Source organism: Drechmeria coniospora, chromosome 02 (genome assembly GCF_001625195.1).
Source record: "Drechmeria coniospora strain ARSEF 6962 chromosome 02, whole genome shotgun sequence".
In the NCBI taxonomy this organism is placed as follows: domain Eukaryota; kingdom Fungi; phylum Ascomycota; class Sordariomycetes; order Hypocreales; family Ophiocordycipitaceae; genus Drechmeria; species Drechmeria coniospora.
In genome coordinates, this window is record NC_054390.1 from 3,512,758 (window position 1) to 3,537,233 (window position 24,476).

The 24,476-nt window shown below is 57.9% G+C and overlaps 8 protein-coding genes and 3 non-coding genes across 11 annotated transcripts; 4 read left to right on the forward strand and 7 right to left on the reverse strand.

The window, feature by feature from the left end:
- Positions 1–1,581: 1,581 nt before the first annotated feature.
- On the forward strand, positions 1,582–3,339 carry DCS_04094 (DnaJ domain containing protein; the record flags this gene model as incomplete). The annotated part of the gene is made up of 1 exon (XM_040801406.1): positions 1,582–3,339. The coding sequence occupies one exon, from the start codon at positions 1,582–1,584 to the stop codon at positions 3,337–3,339; it is 1,758 nt and encodes a 585-aa protein (XP_040656439.1).
- Positions 3,340–5,603: 2,264 nt separating this feature from the next.
- DCS_04095 (uncharacterized protein) lies at positions 5,604–7,732 on the forward strand (the record flags this gene model as incomplete). Its single annotated transcript, XM_040801407.1, has 2 exons — positions 5,604–5,813; positions 5,858–7,732. The coding sequence occupies 2 exons, from the start codon at positions 5,604–5,606 to the stop codon at positions 7,730–7,732; spliced, it is 2,085 nt and encodes a 694-aa protein (XP_040656440.1).
- A 334-nt stretch (positions 7,733–8,066) lies between these two features.
- Positions 8,067–8,182, reverse strand: DCS_r14. Its single transcript, XR_005881873.1, has one exon. It is a non-coding gene; the product is annotated as a 5S ribosomal RNA (ribosomal RNA).
- Positions 8,183–8,362: 180 nt separating this feature from the next.
- On the reverse strand, positions 8,363–8,478 carry DCS_r21. Its single transcript, XR_005881881.1, has one exon. It is a non-coding gene; the product is annotated as a 5S ribosomal RNA (ribosomal RNA).
- Positions 8,479–8,652: 174 nt separating this feature from the next.
- Positions 8,653–8,768, reverse strand: DCS_r5. The gene has a single exon (XR_005881890.1). It is a non-coding gene; the product is annotated as a 5S ribosomal RNA (ribosomal RNA).
- A 466-nt stretch (positions 8,769–9,234) lies between these two features.
- Positions 9,235–11,352, reverse strand: DCS_04096 (uncharacterized protein; the record flags this gene model as incomplete). Its single annotated transcript, XM_040801408.1, has 1 exon — positions 9,235–11,352. The coding sequence occupies one exon, from the start codon at positions 11,350–11,352 to the stop codon at positions 9,235–9,237; it is 2,118 nt and encodes a 705-aa protein (XP_040656441.1).
- A 2,705-nt stretch (positions 11,353–14,057) lies between these two features.
- Positions 14,058–14,579, reverse strand: DCS_04097 (Flavin reductase-like, FMN-binding protein; the record flags this gene model as incomplete). The annotated part of the gene is made up of 1 exon (XM_040801409.1): positions 14,058–14,579. The coding sequence occupies one exon, from the start codon at positions 14,577–14,579 to the stop codon at positions 14,058–14,060; it is 522 nt and encodes a 173-aa protein (XP_040656442.1).
- An 884-nt stretch (positions 14,580–15,463) lies between these two features.
- DCS_04098 (50S ribosomal protein L36) lies at positions 15,464–15,982 on the forward strand (the record flags this gene model as incomplete). The annotated part of the gene is made up of 1 exon (XM_040801410.1): positions 15,464–15,982. The coding sequence occupies one exon, from the start codon at positions 15,464–15,466 to the stop codon at positions 15,980–15,982; it is 519 nt and encodes a 172-aa protein (XP_040656443.1).
- A 245-nt stretch (positions 15,983–16,227) lies between these two features.
- Positions 16,228–18,051, reverse strand: DCS_04099 (uncharacterized protein; the record flags this gene model as incomplete). The annotated part of the gene is made up of 2 exons (XM_040801411.1): positions 16,228–17,463; positions 17,521–18,051. 2 exons carry the CDS (start codon positions 18,049–18,051, stop codon positions 16,228–16,230), a joined length of 1,767 nt encoding a protein of 588 aa, XP_040656444.1.
- An 810-nt stretch (positions 18,052–18,861) lies between these two features.
- On the reverse strand, positions 18,862–21,643 carry DCS_04100 (putative transcription initiation factor TFIID 100Kda; the record flags this gene model as incomplete). The annotated part of the gene is made up of 4 exons (XM_040801412.1): positions 18,862–19,981; positions 20,038–20,843; positions 20,898–21,080; positions 21,497–21,643. The coding sequence occupies 4 exons, from the start codon at positions 21,641–21,643 to the stop codon at positions 18,862–18,864; spliced, it is 2,256 nt and encodes a 751-aa protein (XP_040656445.1).
- A 1,155-nt stretch (positions 21,644–22,798) lies between these two features.
- DCS_04101 (Mediator complex, subunit Med11) lies at positions 22,799–23,359 on the forward strand (the record flags this gene model as incomplete). Its single annotated transcript, XM_040801413.1, has 1 exon — positions 22,799–23,359. One exon carries the CDS (start codon positions 22,799–22,801, stop codon positions 23,357–23,359), a length of 561 nt encoding a protein of 186 aa, XP_040656446.1.
- Between the last annotated feature and the right edge of the window lie 1,117 nt (positions 23,360–24,476).

Consider the following 24,476-nt stretch of genomic DNA (forward strand, 5'->3'; position numbering starts at 1 on the left):
CATCTCCTTCTCGCCGCTTCCTCGCTCTCTTTTCGCCATTCCGTCCGTGAGCGATTTCTTACCAATCCGATAATTCTCCCTCTCCCGACTCTCGCTCCGACGGCGCATCGCTGCTACCCATCGCCATCGCCATTACCATTACCGGTGCGGCACTGCTGGCACCGACGCGTGCGAGCCTCGGCGTCCTTGTCGAGCCTTTTCCTTCGAGCCCTATCCATACCTCAGCGCAGGCCTCCCGTCCGTTGCTGGCTCAGGCCGACGCGGCGTTCCACTCGGGAGCGAGACATCCACGTCGATTTCGTCAGCAGGGCGTCATCGGCCTTCCCTTCGGCTCGACGCGCTTCTTCCTTCTCTTTGTTGCATCCGATCCGTCACCCGTCACCGGCACGCCAGGCCTCTGGTCAACTTCACTTGACGCTGCCGTCATCGTTCCATCCATCAATAGCACGACGGCCTGAACCGCTCTCAGTGGCCTCGGGCGTGCTTGTTGTGTCGACGGTTCGGCGCTAGGTCCTCATAAACACCCCTCCACCCCCCTCTCGCTTCTCCTCTCTCCCCACCCCTTTCAGGGCTACTGCCGTCCAGCCATCGCCTAGCATCCAAATTCAGCACCCAAATTCAGCACCCACATCCAGCACCCACATCCAGCACCCACATCCAGCACCCACATCCAGCACCCACATCCAGCACCCACATCCAGCATCCACATTCAGCATCCACATTCAGCATCCACCATCCTACCCACCCATCCGCTGGGCACCCACCCATTCACTGTACCGTCCACCACCCGCTGGCTGCTCCTGCTGCTGCTGCTGCTGCTCTCGCTGGTCACTGGACGCCCCACACTCGGCTGCACTGACTGGCTGCACTGTCTGATCCGCCACCCTGCGTCTCCCTTCCCCCCCCCCACCCAGAGCGCCGGCGAATCAGGTTTTGCCGCAACCCCTGGCGGCCCGTGACCTCATCACTCTTCAGCACGCCACCCCAGGCACAACCCAACGGGGCCCGAGGAGAGGAACACCAACCACCAGCATCTGCAGCCTGGCTTGTGTGACTGACGACGACGGACGAACGACTGGTCCCTCAAATATCCCGCCTGCTCCCCGCACTCTTCTGTACCCTTCCAAATTCTCCCCCCCCCCCGGTCAAGCTATCGGACGCCGCATACTTCAGGTACGGCTTCAGGTAGAGAGCGAGAGAGCGAGAGAGCGAGAGAGAGCTGCAGGTAGTAGCTTCGTCTCTCCGATCGCACGAGGCACGGACCGAAACTGGGGCTGGATCCTGGAGCCTCTCCTTAACACCCACCTCCGCATTTTCACCACCACTTTACGCCACCACCCGGCCGCCCAAGTCACGACCAACGGGGCCGGCAGCATTCCTGAACAGCCGCCGCTGCCAAACGACGACTGGACTCGACCATAACCCTCACCGCCATCCGTTTGTCATTTGCAACTTCTACCCTCTCGTCTCCTTCCAAGGCAAACGGCCTGTCTGATTAGAAAGTTCCTCATTTTGCCACCCGAAACGATTCCCTTCGCCCTCGAAGGGCTCCGGCCGTCCTCGACATCCATCCCCCTCAACATGACTCGCCTTCCTCCCGACCCTTACAAGATTCTCGGCGTTTCCAAGGACGCCCAGATGCCCGAGATCCGGTCGGCCCATCGCAAGCTCGTCCTGAAGTGCCACCCCGACAAGATTCAAGACCCCAACCTCAGAGCCGAGAAGCAGAACGAGTTCCAGACGGTCCAGCAGGCGTACGAGCTGCTCTCCGACGACCGCGAGCGCCAAAAGTACGACGACCAGGTCAAGCTCGCCGAGCTGCGCAAGCAGTTTCAGACCAAGGCCAACGTCTCCAGTCCCCGCTCGCCGAAGGAGTACGACGTCTACTCGGCCGAACCCTCGCCGCGCTCGACGACGAGGACGAGCCGGGCCTCGCCGCCTCCCTTCTCCCAGCCATACTACTCAAGGTCCTGGGAGGAGGAGCTCGGCCGCGGGCCCCGCATCTTTGACGCCGCGCCGCCTCGGTCGTCGAGACGAGACTCCAGCTATTCCGACCGACCGTCGAAGCGGGAGGCGGAGCGCGAGCGCGAACGCGAGCGAGATCGAGAGCGAGAGCGCGACAAGGACAAGGATCGCGAGCGCCGGCGGAAGGCAGAGTCGGACGGGGCCAAACGTTCGGACAAGGAGCAGCGCCGCGCGGAGAAGAAGCTCCGGGAGAAGCAGCGCGACAAGGACATCAGGCGGGAGACGGAGGAGAAGAAGCGACATGCCAAACCGTACATCGAGTCGTTCGAGGAGGAGCTGACGCCCAAGTCGGAGAGGAAGAAGTCGAGCGGCAAAAAGTACGACGAGAAGCGCGACCGATCGTCGGGCCGCGAGGACGCCACGACGGCCCGGCCGCCGCCGCAGCGGTCCTACTCTTCGTCGCAGGCGGGACCGATACCCGCGTACCTGGCCTACGCCCAGTCGTACATCGAGGCGTCGAGGGCAAAGACGGCACCGACCCTCCAGCGGTCCGCCACGTACCACGCGCGGAACCAACCGCCGGCGGCTCCCACGCCGCCGCCGCTGGCGACGCAATCCTCGCTCTTCGGCGCCCCCGACGAGGATGTGCGCCGGTCCTCGGCTCGCCCCCGACGAGCCTCGGGCGACGGCCCCTGGCTGTCGAGGGAGCGTTGCTATCGCCCCTCGTCGATGGAGCCGGCGGACGAGCCGATCGTCTTGACGGCGTCGCCCACGGCCCGCCACGCCGGCCTCTTCCAACCGTCGACGCCCCCCATCCTGCCCGACTCCCCGCCCCGACGGGATCTGCCTCGCACCAGCACGATGCCGGCGGACCCGTCCTACGGCCGACCGAGGCCTTCCATCTCCCGAGCGCAGACGTTTGGCGGCTACGGCGAGGCCACGCCGCGCGGGCGCGACCGCTCGCGCATGCACCCCCAGATCCCCGAGGAGTCCGACTCGGACGACGGCTACGACCGCCGGGCCGGCGAGCACAACCGGAAGCAGCGAAGCGGCCGGCGGACGACGCGCTCTCCCGAAGTGCTCACGCCGCGGCCCGACAACGTGTCCCGCTATCAAGTCGACGGCGGGCGCGCCAAGCTGCACAGCTCCTACTCGCGCCGGCTCGAGCCCGAGCTGGACCCGTACCACCGGTACTACACCGAGAGGGGCATCCCCATCGTCGAGGCTCGTCCTCCCATGGCCCGCGGCAGCAGCTACAGCTCGGGCATGAAGTTTCCCAAGGTCAAGACGTCCAAGGTCTACGGCCACGAGGATGTGACGTACGGCAACGTTTACTACGACAAGACGAGCCACGAGGGGTACGCATACGCATGATGAGCCTTTGCATTTGCGTCCAATCTTGCATCCGGCGCTTTGTTTCCCATTGTTTCACCTTTTCACATATATTTTTTACGCAAGCAAGAGCCGCCTTGTTGATGTTGGTTGCGCGTCATAACGGCCGGCTGCATGCATGCATGCATGCATTTGTTTGATTCTTGTCTCTACCATGAACGACTGAAACGGCGACTCACCTTTGAACGGACGGGAGCCATGTGGAGGGTTTGGGCCATGCGCCCACAATGTTGTCGGCGGACGCGAGGGCCATCCGCTTGAGATGGGATGGAGGAAGCACCGCACGTGGCAGCCACGCGGGAAGGACGTTTGGTGATGCGTCGCTGGCTGCCTTGGCTTGGCTCGTGCCGAACGATGACCGAATGCATGACCACGGGAGCAAGTTGCCTCTTGTGGGCGATGGGGCGTTTGGGTTGTGTCTGTGGCAAGGGATTACCACGCTCTCTCCAGCGTCGAATGCCGTCATGTGACGCAATACACCATGTTTTATCACCCTCCACCTGATGATTGACGCCTGTTCCACTCTCCATCGACAAAAGGCCCGTGAAGATGAATCGCCTTGCGCAGCCTGATGCGGCCCCATCACACACTACAGACCTGTACCACCAGCACAACCAACCACTACGGAGCACGGCGTACAGTACATGTACGTAACAGCGAGTTTGTCTCATGAGATTCCATGGTCCGCAATCAGACAGGCTTGCCAGGCGCTCGAGGTATCGGATCGGTGCCTGGCGCCTGTGCCCCATCTAGCAGGGTCCTAGGGGTAGGGGGGCCTGGCAACGGCCTTGCCTTCTCGAACTGCCAGTTTTGCTGAGCCCTGGGTGGCCAAAGGAAGGGGTCGCCGACGGGGAGGATCATGAGGCTGCTTGAAGGAAGACGAGGGAGGAGGAAGAAGGTGGTTGGAATAAGGGCGTTGGTGAAGGCGGCGTCGAGCATCAATTCCCAGCAGAGAGGAGCGGCACGTGGCGCCACCCACCCACCATGGTGTACATGCCATCAGCCGGGTCCAGCCGTGCCTTAAATACCCTTCACGCAGGGCGCCTAATCGCCTGTCTTAGCGCCCCCAGCCCCCAACGCAACCACATATACGGGCCACATCGGGCCACATCTACTAATAAGAGTAGGTAGGAGTAGGTAGGAGTAGGTGCAATTATGGGTGTAATTATGTCTACTGCATACCTGCCCTGCTTTCTTCATCCCTCACTACCAGTGGTTTTGTCACGCATTTCTACGGAGTACCAGCGTGAAGCATTTCCTGCTCCGCCTAGACCACCTACCGTACACGCAGGTGCGTCACACCTTGCCTACTCGTACCTAGGCAACGTCCATCCCATCCCCCGTGCCGCTTCGACGAGCTTTCCAGGGCGCAGCCCCCGTTTTTAGGGCAACCCGGCGTCGTTTACCGTCTCGGTCTCGAGTCTTGATATCGGCCGTCTGGTCCAAGACACTCGAAGATGCAGTGATTGACGACAGGATGCGAAACTCATTCCCCGTGCTCCCGTACGTCGGACAAGTCATACTACGGGAGCACGGGGAATGAGTTTCGCATCCTGTCGTCAATCACTGCATCTTCGAGTGCCATGCGACCACTGACGATTCGCCGCCTTGGCAGGTACAGACTGGTCAACCAACCCATGGCTGGGTTGCTAGCATCTCGTCATGAAGCGCCTCAATCTGGCGGCGAAAGCATCCTGAATGCTAGCGAATAGGTGTCGGTATTGGCACTGTGCAAAGTAAGTACGGAGTAATAGGTGGTCTGCCAGGCGGTGCTCCCTTCTCCTCTGTGGCTACCAATAGTGCATGTACATATCGGCACAGTGTATCCCGTACTCCTTACGTACGGGTAGTTAAAGCACCGGCACACCTACAAGAAGTACGGGTAATTATGTACAGCACCAGCACACCTACTTACAAGATGTACTAACTAGTACGTACATTAAAGTGCTCACGGGACTACCAAGCGATAAATAATGTTCAAATGAATCATTGCGTACTTGCACATATCTACTGCAGTATATTTCGAACCTCCAACCGTCGGTGGGTCGTCCATGACCAAATTACAATCAGCAATGGCAGGCAAGCGCGACCATGCGGCGGTGACGTAGCCTGTCCCGTTCGTTCCTTCCTCTTTTTTTTTGGCCGGACCGTACGGAGCAGGCACGCCCCTGGCACCCAAAGTCGTACTAGCTCAACTTCAACACCACGAAGCTCCTTGAAACGGCCAAGTTCCCAGCAGCAACCGGATGCAGTGTCAAAGTTCCCCATCGTCAACGCCAGTCTCTGTCACAAATCATCTCCAATCCGCCACGCTGTTCCCTACCGCGTCTAGATTTCCTCTCCTTTCCCGCTTTCACGGTCTCACCGCTGCACGCACTCGACCCACGACTGCCGCTCGCTCGCTGATCTTGACTGGCTACTCCCCGATCGATTCCATTTCGTCCTGTTCTGTCATGGTCCTGTCCTCTGGCGAATCCAGCTGTGCCGCAAGAATCTGAAGAGTCCCTCCGCTCCACCCGTCGGTTGGGACCCTGTTCGTACGGGAGGGAGAGATGAGTTCGGCAACAGACACCGTCGCAAGTGGCCTCGATCACGCCCATGGCTCTCACCTGTGGTCGAGGAAGCTGCGGAATTCCAAGCCATCTCCTCAGCAGATCTCGCAAAACGACCGTTTGGCTCCGCCCGCCGACGCCGGGAGCGACCTCGCGAGGTGACTCATCTTCCCATCCTCTCCCCATCCATCCTACCACTCCCCCCTGCTTACACCCTCTCTCTCAGCGGCCGCTCCACGCCCATTCCAGAAAATGCCCCCCCGTCGACCAAGTCCCTCTCGTCGGCCCGCAGGCTCGCCCGCGCGCAGGAGAAGCGTCGCATCTTCCCGACCGTCGACTACGCCTCCCGCGTCTCCCACTTCGACCCGGCGAGCGACTACCGCGACTTCCATGGCTTCTTCACTCTCTTCTGGATCGGCCTCGCCATCATGGGAATCACCACCATGCTGCGCAACTTCAAGGACACCGGCCACCCCATGCGCATCAAGATCTGGACCCTCTTCACCGTCAAGCTGTGGCACCTCGCCATTGCCGACTTTCTCATGGTTGCCAGCACCGCCCTGAGCCTGCCGCTGCACCGCTGGGCCAGGAGCGCGGCCCCCGAGAGCCTCGCCACCTGGAAGTACGGCGGCATGGCCGTCCAGAGCCTGTATCAATCTGCCTGGCTCGCCCTTTGGATCGGAATCCCCTTCTGGCTCGAGTGGACCTGGACCTCGCAGGTCTTTTTCCTGCTCCACACCATGGTCCTGCTCATGAAGATGCACTCGTACGCCTTTTACAACGGCCACCTCTCCGAGACGGAGAAGCGCCTTCGCGCCCTCGACAACCCCACCTCCGGTGCCGACCGCGCTCCCGCCTACGTCTACCCCACCGCCGACCTGCGCAAGGGGAGCGTCTCCGGCATCCCTTCCATCCCGGACCCCATCATCAGCCGCGATCCGCCCGCCCCGGAAGCGTTGACCCGCGACGATGATGCCGACGGCATCGCCGGCGCCGACGAGCTCGAGGTTCTCCGCGAGGACCTGGCCCGGGAGCTTATCAGCCCGATGGGCCATGTCACCTACCCTAGCAACCTCACATGGGCCAACTACTTGGACTTCCTCCTATGCCCAACCCTCTGCTACGAGCTCGAGTATCCGCGTCTCGAAACCATCAACTGGACCTCGCTCAACGCCAAGATTCTCGCCACCTTTGGCTGCATTTTCCTGCTCACCATCACCTCGGAGGAATTCATCCTCCCCGTCCTAGTCGATGCCTCGCGACGCCTCGACGAGCTGCAGGCTTCGTCCGGCTCCCTCTCCGAGATGCTGCTCATCCTGGCCGAGAGCATCTCTTGGCTTCTCTTCCCCTTCATGCTCACCTTCCTGCTCACCTTCCTCGTCGTGTTCGAGTACGTTCTCGGTGCCTTTGCTGAGATCACCCGCTTCGCCGACCGACACTTCTACGCCGACTGGTGGAATTCAACCGACTGGATGGAGTTTTCGCGCGAGTGGAACGTGCCCGTCCACTCGTTTCTGCGTCGTCATGTCTACGGCGCGAGCAAGCCCCATACGGGAAAGACGGGTGCCACCTTCATCACCTTCTTCATCTCGGCCGTCGGTCATGAGATCGTCATGGCCTGCATCACCAAGAAAATCCGCGGCTACGGCTTCGTCTGCCAGATGCTGCAGCTGCCCATTTTCATGCTGCAGCGGACGAGATGGGTGAGAGGGAAGGAGACGCTGAAGAACGTTTTCTTTTGGTGCTCCATGATTTTGGGTCTGAGCTTGGTGAGTTCCCTTTCCATGCCTACCGGTGTATACCAGTTCGTATTGCCTTGCTAATGCTATCAGATTTGCGCCCTATATGTGTTGGTGTGATGATGCGAAATAGCTGTGGCGATGCAAAGGTACCATTTGAATACGGACTTTCGTGCCATTGTGGCACTGTGTATTATTCTACGAGTAGGATAGAGTCCCTGTAGGATAGAGTGAGTCCCTGGTAAAATCGAGATACCCTCTGCATGATTGGGCATCGCCCACCCATATCATGGCTCCGCCACATCAATATCCCGCATAAGTACACTTGACTCTTGCCAATTGGCATTGCAACGGATGTCCAGACCCCCTTCTGCTTGTTTGAATACACATCTAAATGGGTTGGGCAAAAGCCCAAAAAAAAATACAACAGCCGGTGTTCGCTGATCGTCACCGACTCAACTACTAATCTGCCGGTCAGGGGCTTGACGTGTGGAGAGCAGACGGGATCCAGTATTTTCCACTGCCTATGGTCGTATGTATTAGGCACAGAAGGTATCTTGGTTTATCCATGTACCTCAGGCACGTATCCTGTTGGGAAAAAGTACAAAAAACAGCTGGTGGTCGATGATCGTCACCGACTGTTGACAGCTACTCCGTTAATCTGCCGGCCATTTCATCTCAGGCATGAAAACCTGTTGGGCAAAAAGTGCAAAAAACATACAACAGCCGGTGTTCGCTGATCGTCACCGACTCAACTACTAATCTGCCGGTCAGTGGCTTGACGTGTGGAGAGCAGACGGGATCCAGTATTTTCCACTGCCTATGGTCGTATGTGCTAGACGTAGAAATTAATTTGGTTTATCGGTTTACCTCAAGCATAAACCTGGGCAAAAGTAAGTAAGTACAAAAAACAGCCGGTGCTTGCTGATCTTCACCGACTCAACTATGAAATCTGCTGGTCACTTTACCTCAGGTATTAGGAGCTGTTGGGCAAAAGTACAAAAAACATACAACAGCCGGTGTTCGCTGATCGTCACCGACTCAACTACTAATCTGCCGGTCAGTGGCTTGACGTGTGGAGAGCAGACGGGATCCAGTATTTTCCACTGCCTATGGTCGTATGTACTAGACACAGCAATTAATTTGGTTTATCACTTTACCTCAGGCAGGCATGGAACCTGTTGGATAGCGAAAATACGAAGAAACTGTTAGCCGAAATCAAGTACAAGTACTGTATAACATGACCAATTGGCTCTTGATTTCGGCTGAACCCGAGCAACCGGCTCTACTATTGACGGTTTCATAAATCGCTGTTGGAATAGTTCACCAAGTTCTGCAAGTGCAATCGACAAGCGCATGTTATCAATGCATCAATGCATTCCATTTGCATGCATCTATCTCGTCTGCTTCATCATCATGAGCTAGTGACCTAGAGTACATCCCATCCTCCCGCTGCGGAGATGACAGAAGCAAAGTATCGTAACGCGAAGACGATGAACCATTAAACCCATATCATGTCCGAAAGTATCAATTGCTCAAAACCATTCAACTCCAAAATTTTTCCGCTTGCGTCGTGCGCCGGCATTCTAGTCGACCTCCTCCATGGCGCTGTCGCCAGTGGGCGTCTCGGTAGGCGCGTCCGTGGCAACGGCCATGGCGGGCTCGGCGGCGTCGTCCTCCTCAATGTTGAGGCCGAGCTGAACGAGCTTGTGGATGCGCTCGGCGAAGCCGGCGGGCTCCTCGATGGTGAAGCCCGAGACGAGCAGCGACGTCTCGAACAGAAGCTGGACGATCGACTTGACGGTGCGGTCGTTCTCGCCATCAGACTCCACCTTCTTCTTGAGCTCCTGGATGATGGGAGACTTGGGAGAGATCTCAAACGTCTTCTTCGACGACATGTACGAGCTCATCGACGTGTCACGGAGGGCCTGGGCCTTCATGATACGCTCCATGTTGGCGGACCAGCCAAACTGGCCAGTGCGGATGGCGCAAGGGGAGAGGCCGAGCTTCTGGGAGACGACAACCTTCTCGACCTTCTCGCCGAGGACGTTCTTGAGGCTCTTGGCCAGGCTCTCGTACTCCTTCTCCTCCTCCTCGCGGGCCTTCTTCTCCTCGTCCGTCTCCTCGAGCTCAAAGTCCTTGGTGATGTCGACGAGCTTCTTGTCCTCAAACTCCTTGAGCTGCGTCATGGCGTACTCGTCAATGGGGTCGACGAGGAAGAGAACCTCGAAGCCCTTCTCGCGGAGCGTGTCGAGGAAGGGGGACTTGGCGACGGCCTTGAGGGACTCGCCGGTGATGTAGTAGATGTTCTTCTGGTGCTCGGGCATGCGCGTGACGTAGTCGGAGAGCGACGTCATCTCGTCACCAGACTTGGTGGAGCTGAAGCGGAGCAGCTTGGCGAGGATCTGGCGGTTCTGCGAGTCCTCGTGGATGCCGAGCTTGAGGTTCTTGGAGAAGGCGCTGTAGAACTTGTCGAACTGCTCCTTGTCCTCGGCAATCTCGGTGAAGAGCTCGAGGGACTTCTTGACAATGTTCTTCTTGATCACCTTCATGATCTTGTTCTGCTGCAGCGTCTCACGAGACAGGTTGAGGGGAAGGTCCTCCGAGTCGACGACACCCTTGACGAAGCTGAGCCACTCGGGGATCAGATCCGTGGCATCGTCGGTGATGAAGACGCGGCGGACGTAGAGCTTGATGTTGTTCTTCGTCTTCTTCGTCTCGAAGAGATCGAAGGGGGCCCGCTTGGGGACGAAGAGGATGGCACGGAACTCGAGCTGACCCTCGACCGAGAAGTGCTTGACGGCGAGGTGGTCCTCCCAGTCGTTGGAGAGAGACTTGTAGAAGGAAGCGTACTCCTCCTGGTTGATGTCCTGGGGGTTGCGAGTCCAGATGGGCTTCTGCTTGTTGAGCTCCTCCTCCTCGATCTTGGTCTCCTTGACCTTCTTGGTCTTGGTCTTCTTCTCCTTCTCCTCGTCCTCGTCGTCCTCGACCTCCTCGATCTTGGGCTTCTTGTCGTCGCCCTCCTCGGTCACCTCCTCGACGGCGTCCTCGTCGGGGACCTCCGTCTCAATCTCCTTCTTGACGTGGAGGTAGATGGGGTACGAGATGAACTCGGAGTGCTTCTTGATCACCTCCTTGATCTTGCTCTCGTTGAGGTAGTCGGCCTGCTCGTCCTTGAGGTGGAGGACGATGGCGGTACCGCGGCCGAGAGGCTCACCCTCGGTGTCGGCGGTGATGCTGAAGGTGCCGCCGGCGCTAGACTCCCAAATGTACTGCTCGTCATCATTGTGCTTGGACACGACGCTGACGCGGTCGGCGACGAGGTAGGCAGAGTAGAAACCGACACCGAACTGGCCAATCATGGAAACGTCGGCGCCCGCCGTCAGAGCCTCCATGAACTGCTTGGTGCCGGAGCGGGCAATTGTGCCGAGGTTGTTGACCAGGTCAGCCTTGGTCATACCGATACCGGTATCGCGGATGGTCAACGTCTTCTTCTCCTTGTTGGGGATGATGTCGATGCGCAGGTCCTTGCCGGATTCCAGCTGGCTGGGGTCCGACAGGGCCTTGTAGCGGATCTTGTCCAAGGCATCGGAGGCGTTGGAGACGAGTTCTCGCAGGAAGATTTCCTTGTTGGAGTAGACGGTGTTGATGATGAGGGAGAGAAGCTGAGAGATCTCAGCCTGGAACTCGAAAGTCTCGGCCATTGTGACGGGTATCAAGTGAATCTGGCCACGTTAGTCGGAGCTGTTCACACCCTCAAAGTCGTTACGTTACGGCACAGGTTTGCAAGAAAACTTTGGCTCGCACAAAACTCAAATTGCTCCGAGCAAGGAATCGTGCGTGAGAGGGGATAATGTGCAGTGTGCTGGCTGGCTGCGGCAGGAGGAGAGGAGCAGCAGTGGAAGGGCTTACCTATTGACGCTGGTATGTGAAAAGGCAAAAGCTCCAGGTGACAACAAGGTGTCTTGAGCAAGTGGGAGGATTGTGAGAGATTTGTGAGGAGGAATGAGATGAGGGAGAGAAGAGGGAAGGAAGCCGAGAGAGCGAGGAGGAAAAACGGTGAAGTAATAAAAAAGGGTCGCTGCCTTTGCGCTTGCAGGGCAAGATTCCATGAGATTCTATGACTGCTTGCCTTCCACGGCAACCAAAGAGACCCACATTTGTTGGCTGTTGGTGGGTGCTCGGAACCGTGGAGCCTTCTAGAGCTAACGAGACGGCTACCCGCCATGTAAGTACCTAGGGGCACATCATGCACCACTTCCTTCGCAAGTAGTACTTGCTGCACATGTACTCGCCGCACCGTCCAGGTACCAGTAAGTCTGGGTACGCCAGCATCAGGTCCCAGAGGTTGCGGCCGTCCAATTTTCAATCCCCTCATTCCCGTTGACATCTGACATTGCGGCTCTACAAGTACCGATGGCAATTATTTTGAGCCTGCAAACTCTATTGAAGGATGCTAACGTCTTGTTGAACGTCGCAGAGATGGTGTCATTGTCCATGACTCTGCCCGGTGGCGGGCGCATTGTTCGGTGGAACCCACTGGATCCCGCGAGAAACCTCTAATATTGCCAACTCAACGAAGCGGCTTTGGCGCTAGGGGGACTTTTTTTTTGACAGGTTTTCTTATCTTATCGGCGTGGTTCCTGGCAATGCCCGGCTGGTAAGTACATGTACTTTTACTTTTGCTTGCACATGTACAGTTTTTAGTGATGGGTGTAGTAGACTCCGTGCTGTAGAGACAGTAATACTTACAGCACAAGTTCGTGTAAGTACATGTACATGTTCATGTACATGTTCATGTAATTACTCGCTACTACTCCGTACAGACTACTGTACACCGCGCACACACATGACTACTGCACTCCGTGTGGTGTGCTTGGACGGACCATGCGTTCGCCAACTGCATAATGTCTATCGCATTTGATTTTTTGCAACATTATTGCCTTGGAAAGATGTAGGAGAAGGAGGAGACGGGCCGGTTGCAATAATTTGTAACACACATGCGATTTAGGTCCAAGGGGGACCAATGTAGTACCATAGCATATTCGTCGTCCCGTCCAAGCACTGGCAGTTATTCACGGTTTGTACTGTTCATATGAATACTTGTAAGGAGCACACCTTCGCCTATAACTACTTGCATGTACAAGTAGGTAGTTATACATGCGACATGGTATTATTTCTTTCCGTACGGATTACAGGTATAACTACTAGGTACTTACAGTTCTCCGTACGAGTACTGCTCCGTATAGTGTGTCTTGCCAGTACTGAGCATTAGGTACCCTACCCTGTAGTATAGTAAGTACTATTTCGGTGAGTACAGGAGGCAACGATGAGTGAGCTGCCAAGGTATGGAGTAATACCAGCACGTTGAATGTGTACTCGTAGTGCTCATCAGTGATCCTTCTACAGTACTCCGTACATACTGTACGTGTTCTCCAATGCCTGTGCAGAATTACTACTCTGTACCAGTTTTGTTCAGGCAATATGCCCAAGTACTTCTTTGTAGGTGCATGTAGTAATATTAATACTCGTTCAAATACGTCTCTGGACAAACACGTCCCCAGGTATCCTGTAAATCCACACATCCCTTTGTTGCAATATTCGACGTAAGTAGCTTGCCAATTTTTTTCGGCTAAACCTTGATCTGTCGTGGCTAGGGGGGAGACGGTATTTTGTACCGATTTCACAATAGACATTCATCCATGTCGCCGTTGGAATGCATCGGCTCTCTCAAATACCAAAGTTCGGACAATGACATTGTACTTCCGCCCGTCCATCCTTCATCATCTACTTATGTCCAGACGAGGAGTCAAAGGTGCATCCAAGCTCTGAACCCCCTCGCTCCTGTTGTGAGCTGCAGCACTACTCAATTATACTCAGTCTACTTGTCTTCAGAGGCCTGGGGCGATTGTTTCGTCGGTTCAAGGTGAGTCATGCTTTCTACTGCTTGCTCCAGAACTGAAGCAAATCCGTGATCCCCGGTAGCGTAATTGCCACCTGGATGAAGGAGAAGAAGATAAGTGTCCGATGAGCGAGGGAGACGGTGTGAATAGCTGCCCGGCAATTTTACTGGAGAACAGGAACGCCTCCTAGATGGATATGACTTGAACTCCTTCCCTCCCGATGTCTGAAGCCAAGCGTGCGACGATGCTGGCAGGTGCATGGCATACTTGCATTGCCTGGGAGCCGTTGCACATTTTAATCGCGATATTTAATCGCGATAGTAGATCCGTCGGGAGACCAAGCAGCTCATCCAACATGCAAGTCAGCGACCACAAGTGCACGGGTATTGGATGACCCCAGTTGTCCCTTCGTATCCAGTACAGTCTATATGACGACGAGGAGTCACGAGGTTATAACAATGCATGGTTTGACATGTTTACCTGCTTTGCGTCGGCAGATGGTGTGCTTATTCGTCCCTCGCGATGACGTCGCCGATCTGCCTGTACTGCCGATCCGCGTACGCCAACCCAAACTCCTTGCTCTGTTTCCCGGGTATCATATCCATCACCTCTCCTACCACGATGACATGGTCACGCACCCTAACCAACCCCGATTGCTTCTCATCTTGCAGTACCTTGCAATTCAGCACGCGTAGGATCCCATCCCCGATCAACAGCGGTGGTCCGTCGCCTTCTTCCCGCTGCATGGCCACGGGCCCCAGCCCCTCAAAGATCCCATCGATATTCCCCCTCGTGAAATGGTCTGCCACTGCCGCACCATGCTCATCGCCGGCCAGGATGTGGATGTTGAATGCGCCGCTGGAGGAGATGGCGTCGAGGGTGCGGCTCGGTGTCGCAATGTTGAACGTGACGAGAGGCGTAGGGTAAAGCGTGAGCGACGTGAAAGACGACATGGTCATGGCGCGATTGACGCATTGGTCACGGTCTCGAGATGTGCAGACGACGACTGGGCTGGCCAGCAGGCGCATCACCGAGCGAAGCAGTTCCGACAGTGACGATTCGCCGTTTGGGTCGGCGGTCGGACGGGACGGAGGAGAGATGTGAAAGGAAGACGCCGGCGCGCCAGTTGTTCGAGGATGTTTGGTATGAGCTGCAGCAATTATCAGCTCAAAAGAACTGTATGACGAAGAGAAGCAGGGGAGGGAGGGCGCTCACGTTCACCGTTGACAGTTGACGAGCATTCCTTGCGTGACGGCGACATCACAGAGGCATGCCGAAACCTTCTCCAATCATTCGACCGAGCTGTGATCTGAGGAGCACCCATGATCCTGCCATCAGCACCCCTCACAGGGCTCATCCAAGAAAGACGCCTCCTTTGGGCATCCCAATTCCCGGTGATGCTGCTCAAGGCCTGGACCGCACACCCCATGGAGCTGCATCTTGCTGACGCTCTCACCGACGAAAGCGATACATTGCGCATCGCCGAGCAAGTTTTCATAGCCACATCCGGCTCATTATGCGGCAATCTATTTGTCGATTGATGGTGTGAGGCGATGGAGGAGGTGGGTTGTTGCAAATGCAGCCCTCCAAGTGCAGCCCAAAATCGCCATGTTGAAATGGCGACGCAGCACAGTGAGCTTATCGATAAGGCTCTTGGTGTTCGAGTTCACGTTCCCAAACAGGCACCTTTCCGATAGCCGTTAGCTGCGGAAAAGTCGGATTGACTGTTGCCCATGTTTCACCGGCCATCAAGGAACGGCCCGGAAATTTTGCGACGCCAGCGCTTCACTTCGCGGGACATGAGCCGACGAAGCTTGCGAAACCACGTCTCGACCAAACCGCCACCGTCCGTTTTACCCATACCCCGTCGCCCACTCTACCTCCTGGTAGAAAACCGAGGGAACAGACAACCATGGGGAGACTACCAACCCTCGCACCACGCCGCGCCTGCGCTATTGCAACAGCTCGAAGCGTGGTTCACCTCCCACGACCGTCACAACCTTCCACATGCATTCAAGTCCGGCACGCAACTTTCATTCCCCGACCGCGTCGTCCCTACACGTTCACGCAGCTCGTCCAGCTCTCCGACGGATCCACCTACACAGCCCGCACAACGTCTCCGCTACCCCTCTACCGCACGGCCAAGGACACGCGCAACACCCTTCTTTGGCAGCCGAGCGAGAAGTCCCTCCGCAACGTCGAGCTGGACGAGGCTGGCAAACTCGCCGCCTTCCGCGAACGTTTCGGCAGGGGCTTTGATGCTTCGGTCGATGCTGCCGCCGATGCGGGCGCCGGTGAGGATGCCGTCGGGAGCGAGAATGCGGACGACACGAGGGACGTGCTGGCGGATCTGATTTCGGGCTATGCCTCGCAGGAATCAAACAGCATGAGGGACTCTGGACCGAAGAAGGCGGCGACGAGGAGAAAATGATGTGGACGAAGCGTGGGGTGGAGGTCACACGTGGTGACTTGATCGATGCCGAGGTAGGCTCGACTGTCGAGAGCATGTTCAATATTACAGCGCGACATTTGCCGGCACGACACGGCTTGTATGATATGAACTATAGCAGATGCGTTTGTCGGATTCACATTTTGCCGCTTCGCTGGCGTCGGCCGTCACGTCACATAGAACTACTCGTACGAATCCTGTGGTCAAAGCCACGCAACAAGCAACTTCTAGTCCGAATCGTCGTCCATTGTTGCCCGGGCGCGATCAATCGCCGTGTTCCCCGGATGCTTGGGCTGCTGCTGGAAGACGGGTGGCCGGTAGAAGACCGATTCGTCGTCCTCGGCATCCAATTGCATGAGGAACGTCTCCCACTTCTCGATCAGCTGCAGCACGTTAGCATCCAGTTGGCCATGCACCCCTTTGACCTGCCGGCGGCCATGGTCGGAATGGGTGAGTATGTGTGTGTGCGAGGTACTTGCCTCCTTTTGTGCCTCGACCGCACTCTCAAGAAAGGTCTCGACGCCGCTCTTAAAGTCCTCGACCTTTTCCTTCTCGAACCGTTCAATCTCGAGCCTCAGCGACCGGCCCATGTCTTCGAAGAGCAATCTTGCCTGGTGGACCTTTTTCTCCGTGTCGGCCACCTCCATATCCATCTGGTTTAGGCGATCCTGCTGGCTCCTACCCTGGCGGAGGAGCTTGTCCTGCGTGTTCTTCTTCTTCTGCAGCTCCGACTCGGCCAAGTGCCAGGCGTAGAAGCCCTTCTGGCGCTGGGAGAAGGCTTGCTTGACCGAGGCGATGAGTCGGATGTACTCCTCGATGATGATGCCAAACGTCAGCACGTCCTGCTGCGCCTGGCGGTCGTAGACGTCGCGGATGGTGAGCTGGAGGTCGGAGAGGGCGTCGAGGGGACCGGACAGGGTGGGGGAGATTTCGACGGTGGACAGGGCGTGGAGGGAGGCGGAGAATTCGCCGGCGGCTTCGGCCATCATCTTGCGCTGGCCGACCATGGTCTCCATGGCCTTGAGAAGGCCGCGAAGCTGGTTCTCCAGGGCGTCGAGGTAGAGCTTGCGATCGTGGAACCAGTCGTCCTGCTCGACAAACTTGCTGCCGCCGCCGACGTTGAGCCCGAGCGAGCCGAAGACGCCCTTGCTCTCCACGGGCAGGGGGTCCCTGCGCTCCTTGTGCTTGATGTCGACGTTGAAGGACTCGCTTTCGAGGAAAAGCTTGAGATCGGCATCCTGCTGCAGCGTGGGGTGTGCGGCCGTCTTGTTGAGCATCTTTTCGAGCGCCGACCTCCGCGCCTCGACAAAGTTGCTGTCGAAGCGGCCGACGGCCTGCTTGTCGGGCGGGGGCGGGACGATGTATCCGGGATTGTTGCCGTGGAGGGTGTTGTATAGCCAGAGGAAGTCGCGGTATCGTCGTTTGACCTCAAACTCGGGTTGCTTGTACGCCCGGGAGGTCGTCTGATTGCCCGTCGGCCGTCAGCGGAGGCAGCCAGGCTGGAGCGCGGCCGTACTCACCCTTGTCCGGACCGAGTAGACGATGTGCGAGCTCGTCAGGTCCCCAATCTTGACGGGGTCCCCGACGGTGATGTGGAAGCTCGGCCTCGCCGCCTGCTCGACGCTGACGCTCGGTTGCGTGCTGCTCTTGATGCTGCTCGGCCTGGCCGCATCCACCGGCGGAGGCACCCGCGGTCCCCTGGGCCCGTCGAGCATATCGTCGTCGAAGCCATGAGGATCCGCCAGCCGTCGCGATTGCGGCTGCGGCGGTGACGAAGGCATCGTCGTGCGGATCACCATCTGTTCTTTCTGCGGCGGCACCGGTGGGGTGGCCACCTCCCGCGCAGCATCGTCATCGCCGCCGCCGCCGAGGGGATCGAGGGGATCATCGACGGCTTGGAGCCGGGTGGGTTGGGCGACGAGTCGACGGGGACCGCGCGTCAACCGAGGCGGAGGCGAGCTGACGGGCTCGGAGCCGCTCGCCTGAGCGCTCTGAGTCGACTTCTGGGACGTCTGCGGGGAGTCGGCCCATGGCGACTCCTCAGCGTCCATGGCTGCACTTGGTCCCGTTCTGGGGCGAGGGAATGTGACGAGAGCGGAAGGTGATTATTTTGTCGTTGACCTCGCACGCCCGACGATGGACGATGGACGATGGATTGTTCGGATGTTGCTTGAAGAAGCTGGCGGCGGGTAGCTTTGGGGCCAACGTCAGTCAGTGTCACGGGGAAAGGTGGGTGGGTGGGTGAGGTGAGGTGAGGTGAAGGGATGCCCCACCGACCACTAAAGCTTCGCCGGCACGTATGAATGCTCGGCCGAGGACAGCACTACGTAACGCGAGACACGCTCCGTCGTCATGCCAATACTACAACTGCGTACATTACCGATGCACAGCAAGCCCATGCTACGCAGAATTCATCTTCAAGCAGGCCTACAGTACACCACCATCGCGGTCCACGATGCCACAATGATGGTAGTCGTGGGGGACGCAGCTTTTTTTTTTTTTGTTGGCTCCCGCCATCGCTCTGCTCGCATCATCATCCTCGATCCTTCGTGAACAGGATTCGTAATCGGATTCGCAGATCAGAGACGGCCATCTCGTCATGTGCATTGCGGGTATCTCTATGCCCGTCCCAACAAACCTAAACTCCAGAGCCAGAGTCACTCCAGGCCGCCCGACGACGTTCCGACGACCTATGCAGTGCCGCTCTCTCTCGCCATTACGATCCTTCTTTTCTTGCCCCCCCTGCCCGCCTTCTTCGCAGGGAGGTTCGAATACCCGAGGCGTGCGCTCAACTGCCTGGGCATGCTCTTCCACGCCTCGGCCCTCAGCTGTCGGCCGCAATCCTGCCCCGAAGCATGCTCCTAGCGCTCCGGGTCGTAGCAGCCGCCGGCGACGACGAGGTTCATTCTCGTAAACTTGACCTTGGTCACCGGCGTCTTCTTGGTCGGGAACGCGCTGATCTGGTCCGGCGTCACCATGACCTCCTTGCCCTTCTTCTTGTGCGGCCCGCTCGACGACGGTACCGACGCCGACTGGGCGGCCGTCGCCGCGTTCGCCTGCGCGCCGGCCATGGCTCCGGGCGCACCGGTGGCGTCTGCCGCCGTGACGTCCAGGCCGACCTGCTGGGCGACCTTGTGGGGGTCGGCCGGGGACTCGACGTCCCAGAGCCGCACGGTGCCGTCCTGGCCACCCGACGCAAGCACGTTGGACTCGACGCTGAAGCTGAGGGACCAGATGCCACCGCGGCCGTGGCCTCGCGAGCGCTTGATGCGGGTGCCCTTGTTGATGTCCCAGAAGCAGATGCTGCCGGAACAGTCGGCGCTGGCCAGCAGCATGCCGTTGGGCGCGCACTCGAGCGCGCTGATGTAGTCGGTGTGCCCCGAAAAGACGCGGACGCACTGGCCCGTGACGATGGACCACATGCGAATCGTCTTGTCCGTCTCGTCCGAGGCCGAGAAGACGTACATGCCGTTGGGATGCCAGGCGATGGCCGAGATGGCCGTGTCGTGGCCGACCATGAGGCGCTGCGGCGAGGCGTGATCCTGCATCCATATCCGGAGCACCTTGTCGTAGCCGCCCGTCAGGAAGTAGTGGCCGTGAGGGCTCCACAGGGAGCGGTAGGCAGGGCCGTCGTGCGATTTGTAGACGCACAGGCAGGTCCACGACTCCAACGACCACAGCCGAACGTGGCCGTCGGCGGCGCAGGACAGGAGCAGCTTGGGCCTGCCGTCGATGGGAGCGTTCTGCCGGCCCTCGTCGCCAAACAGCCTCTGGGGAGGGCCCGAGGCCGAGTCGGAGAAGGAGACGTCATAGACGGGACCGGCGTGGCCGATGAGCTTCCGGCTGTTGAACTTGGCCTCCTTCTCGTGGCTGTTCATCGAAGGGAGCTCGGAGCCGTCGAGCGACCAGACGCGAATGTACGACTCACTGGTGCCGACGGCGACAAGACGGCCGTCGTCGGAAAAGTCGATGCAGTTCACACTGTCGAGGTTAGCGGCGCGAAATAGGGCGGCAGCGGAATGAATCGCTTGGCTTACCCTCCCAGCGTGTTGTGAAAGGTGAACATGCAGGAGCTCACGGAGGTGCCGACGCCGCCGGTGCGGCCGTCGATCTTGAACCGGTCTCTGTTTTCGCGCACCTTTTGCATCTCGAGCATGATGTCTCGCGGCCTCGAGGGGGGCAGAGGAAGATCGGCGCGGGTCGGCGCTTCGGCGCTCTCCTCTCGCTTGATCTTCCGATCGAACTCGTCGACAAGGCTGGCGGCGCCCTCCGGTGGCGGGTTCCGCTTCTCCTCGTCCTCCAGCTCGGCGCGGACATCGTCGCGAAGGTCCGTTTCCATGGGCAACGGCCCGAGCTTGAGGGGGGCCGAAGGGTCGAGGACATCCCTGTTGGAGATGCCGATGTTGACGCCCGGGATGCCTTCCTGCACGTCGACGTCTTCGATGTCGGCATTCTTGGACCGGCGGAAGACGGCCTCGAAGCTGAAGGGCGTGATGGGTCCTCGGGCCGTCGAGTCGATCTGGCAGTACGAGGCAAGGATATGGCGAATGACGATGCCGCCCTGCTCCGAATCTCTCTCCATGAAGTTGAACAGATCGCCGGCGGCATGCTGGTTGAGGGGGATTCGGTACTTGTTCTCCTTGTAGGTCTTGGTCATGGCGTTCTCCGACAGATGCTGCGGCAGGGTGATGGTCGACAGCGTTTTGAGGTCGTCCGCATGCACGGGCTGAAAGTGGTGGCCCAGTTCCTTGGCAAAGGCTTTCGACTCCTCCGTGTAGCCATGACTGACGAGCTCTATAAAACTGTAGATGAAGGTCGGCCAGAGCAGCTTGGACAGCTCGAACTGCGAGAGTGGTTAGCGGATGGTTGGGCGGCTAAGGGCACGCCGGTGACTTGCCTTGTAGAGATCAAGGTTGTTATCGACCCAGTCCTTTAGCAGCTTCAATGCCTTTTGGTACTTCTTAGGCCCCATGTTTGCCAGCTGCGAGATGGGTTTGCCATCGGGGCCGAGGTGCTTCGACTCCTGACGGAACACCTCTTCGGTATGATTGAAGCCTCTCTTGAGCAAATAGTCCGTAACCTGTTTTCGCCCTACGATTAGTGGCACGAATGACGAGGGTGGAAGGTAGCGGCACAGCGACAGGATGCGTAGCTTTCGTTGGCGAGTACGACGGGGGCGACGCAGCCCTCGCGAGGCATGGGCGGCCTGCAACACGGGAGGCTTGGCCAACGAGGGTAGGAAGCATGCGGGGGGATGGATCGAGCAGAGGAGTAGAGGGTATTCAGGCTGTGCTATATGTGATGCATGATGAAGCGTCATGATACACGGCACGGGGACCCTCGCCGCTGGGCCGTAGCCTCGGAGCTGTGCTAGTGGGGGAGTTGCCGATGGGAGAGGTGCCGATGGGAGAGGTGCCGATGGGAGAGGTGCTGGTGGCAGAGGAGACGCGGATGGCAGAGAGTGACGGGGGAGAGCACGAGGGCATGCGGACGTACTATCTGGTTTAGATTCTGGTTTGACATGGCTCCCCCGCCCGATGTGGTGGTTGTATTCGCGTTCGGCGTAGGGATGGTCGGAGATGTCGTTGCCTGGCCGCCGTAGCTGGCAGCCGGGGCCACTGGGGTTGGGGGTTGGCCAGACATGTCCGCGCAGCGGCCGCGAGAATGAAAGATTCGACCTGTCGTTTGGACAATCGAGATTCCGCGGCGGAGGCGCTCCCCCAGCGACCTAGGTGATGCTCCTTATCAGCACGTCTTGCGCGCAGCAAACGTTCGGAAGCCGCTGCAGCGCCCCGAGGCCAAGGAAGTCGAGGGCCCAGGCAGTATCGAGCTCGACCAAGCGGGAGAATTTCCTTCCTCGCAGGTGGTGGGATGAGATTGGGAGGAGCTGGATGGCGGGGCGTGACAGCGACGATGGACAGGTGCAAGCGTGTTGCGTCGACGAAATCCGGACCGAGATTCAAGGATTCCTTTGCAGTATCGCTCTCAGCCTTCCAGTACCTGTATTGGTGTACCTTGCCGACCTTGTCATGTAAATTACAGGTATTCTGTACATGTACTGGCGCCATACGCACTAATAGTTCGGAGTACATGTACTTGCATGTTTGCCATACTAAGACACCTTCGTAAGTACAATGCAAGTACGGTAATTACAGTACTTGTACAAGTAAACTTTAGGCTTACTTACACTTATGAGGTACTTTGCACAACTACATGTACAATACATGGAGTACAGCACAGTACTCGTACAGCACGGGGCACTAACATACTTGTCTCTGCACAGCACACTTGACATTACCTTTGTACTTGCATGTACGGAGTACAGTGAAGCTATACAAACAAATCCGGTTGCAGTGCCTTGAGCTACCTAGTATCCAATTGATTGACTGGTTGTGCCTGCAGCAGCGGACAAATAATAGAGAAGTACAGTGCCTACAACGTATCGCCACTACGGATTACAGTGCCGCAAGTATGTAAGCACAAGTAAGTAAGTGCCTAGTACTGTAAGTACAGTGCCTAGTATCTGGGGCGGATGCTGGCACGTGATTGGTTAGGGAAGCACATTTGCAGTTAGGCCCAAGCATTTACAGAGTACTCCGTACTCCGTACTCACTGTACATGCACTTGTACGTTGTACTCCGTATCCGTACTTACAGTACACCTACTGTACAACTAATACTGTAGTAATATTAATACTTACAACTGCAACGTACACCTACCTCGCCAATAGAACCTCCTGGCCTGCCTAGCAAAGAACAATCAGCTCCTTCATTCGTGCCACGCCGTCTCCTCCCAGCGATGGCGACTCTCGACGATGTCGTCATGGCCGACTCTCAGGACGAGCAATACCAACCCTTTACGCTGGAAGAAAACATCAATCAGCTCAACGCCATCGACAAATCCATCGTCGAGCTCATGGCTCACACGGCGACGGCACTGAACGCACTCACGACACCTGCCACCACCAAAACCTCCGACACTACGGGCGAAGCCAGCAGGCCGCCGGCGCTGGACCCTGCCTCCCAGAAAGACGCGTTTCGATCGGCGACGAACTCGTTCCTCACATTGCTGCACAGCATTGACGTTCGGATGAAGCGTCAGGTGCTCGCGCTCGAGGAGGTGGGCATCGTGAACTTGTCGAATGCGCAGCGGCAGGAGAGCCCCAACACGGGCACGACGGTAGCGCCGAAAGCCTCGCCTCAGCCGAATGGTGTCGGCGACGTGGGCACTCTTGACGTTGGCTGGTTGAACAGCAGGAGCACGAGGGTCGAGAGGGAGATGGAGGCCGAGGCCTGGCAGGATGCGCGCGAGCTGCTCGAGAGACTGAAGGCGAAGCAAACGGCAGAAAATGAGGGGTAATTCTTGCAACGAAGCGATGGCCGTGGCGGGAGTGGCCATCTCATGGCTTGCGGGTTTCGAAATCTCGACGAAATCTCGGCTCCCCACGCTCTCTCCGTCTTCTCCCCATCGGCGTTGCCCGTCCCCCACCGTTCCAACCGTTCCAACCACGCCGGCACGCAGGTTCACGCAACAGTCCTACAGAACAGGGCCAACGTATCACGCGCCACGCTCGTCCAAAGCATACGAAATCATTCGCTCCAGCCGGTCCCATGGCGTCGCCATGCAAGAGTGTAGGCCGAGGATCAGGCGAAACATGAACAGTGCGTCACACCCTCACCGACACGAACGCATACTCGCGCGCACACACCATGCTAACAGCGAATTTTAGAAGCGGTATTCGATTTCCTACGCTTCAAAGAGAATGCAACGGCCATCGACAACACGGCTGGTGAGGGGCGGAATCAAGACGGACGAGCCGTGCTGGCCACAAGGGTAAGGTGCCGCCGCAGCCCAGACGTTGGCCGCAGCCGTCCTGGGCTCTCTATTCGCCATGGCCGTGCCAGGCATGGACAAGGTGGAAGTGTTGGGTGAGCGTCGCGCGATGCAGCTGGTCGTAGGAGCTCGATGGGTACAGTAGATCAGATCAGTAGATGGCATTATGACTGATGAACCTTTTGCCGACCATGGGGTTTGACCGCCGACCGTCAGCAATCGTGCGTTGGCTTGTCGTCACTGCCAGTTGACCGGCGGCATGGCTCGATGGTGACATGTAGTTTTACCCCGTGGAACGCTCCTCATTCAGCGGGTAGCGCCCCCGTGGCCTGCTCGTCGAGTTCGGTCGGAAGCTCCCGTTGCAGCTTCATGTACTTTATGCGCCAGTAGCAGAAGCCGTAGGCAAACATGCAAGTCATCATGAAGAGCACACCGAGGGTGACGGATAGCGCAATCAAGACTTCCCCGCTTGTGCCCGTGCCGCAAGCGTCCTGGGGCAGCGCGTTCAACTCGACCTTTCCACCGCCCAGCGGTTCCGTGCAGATGCCCGATGTAGGATCGCAGCTTTGGTTGCTGCCGGACGCCATGCTTCCTCACGGCCCGATGTCGAGAAAACTGGGAGACTTGGCGTCAAGGTGAGTGA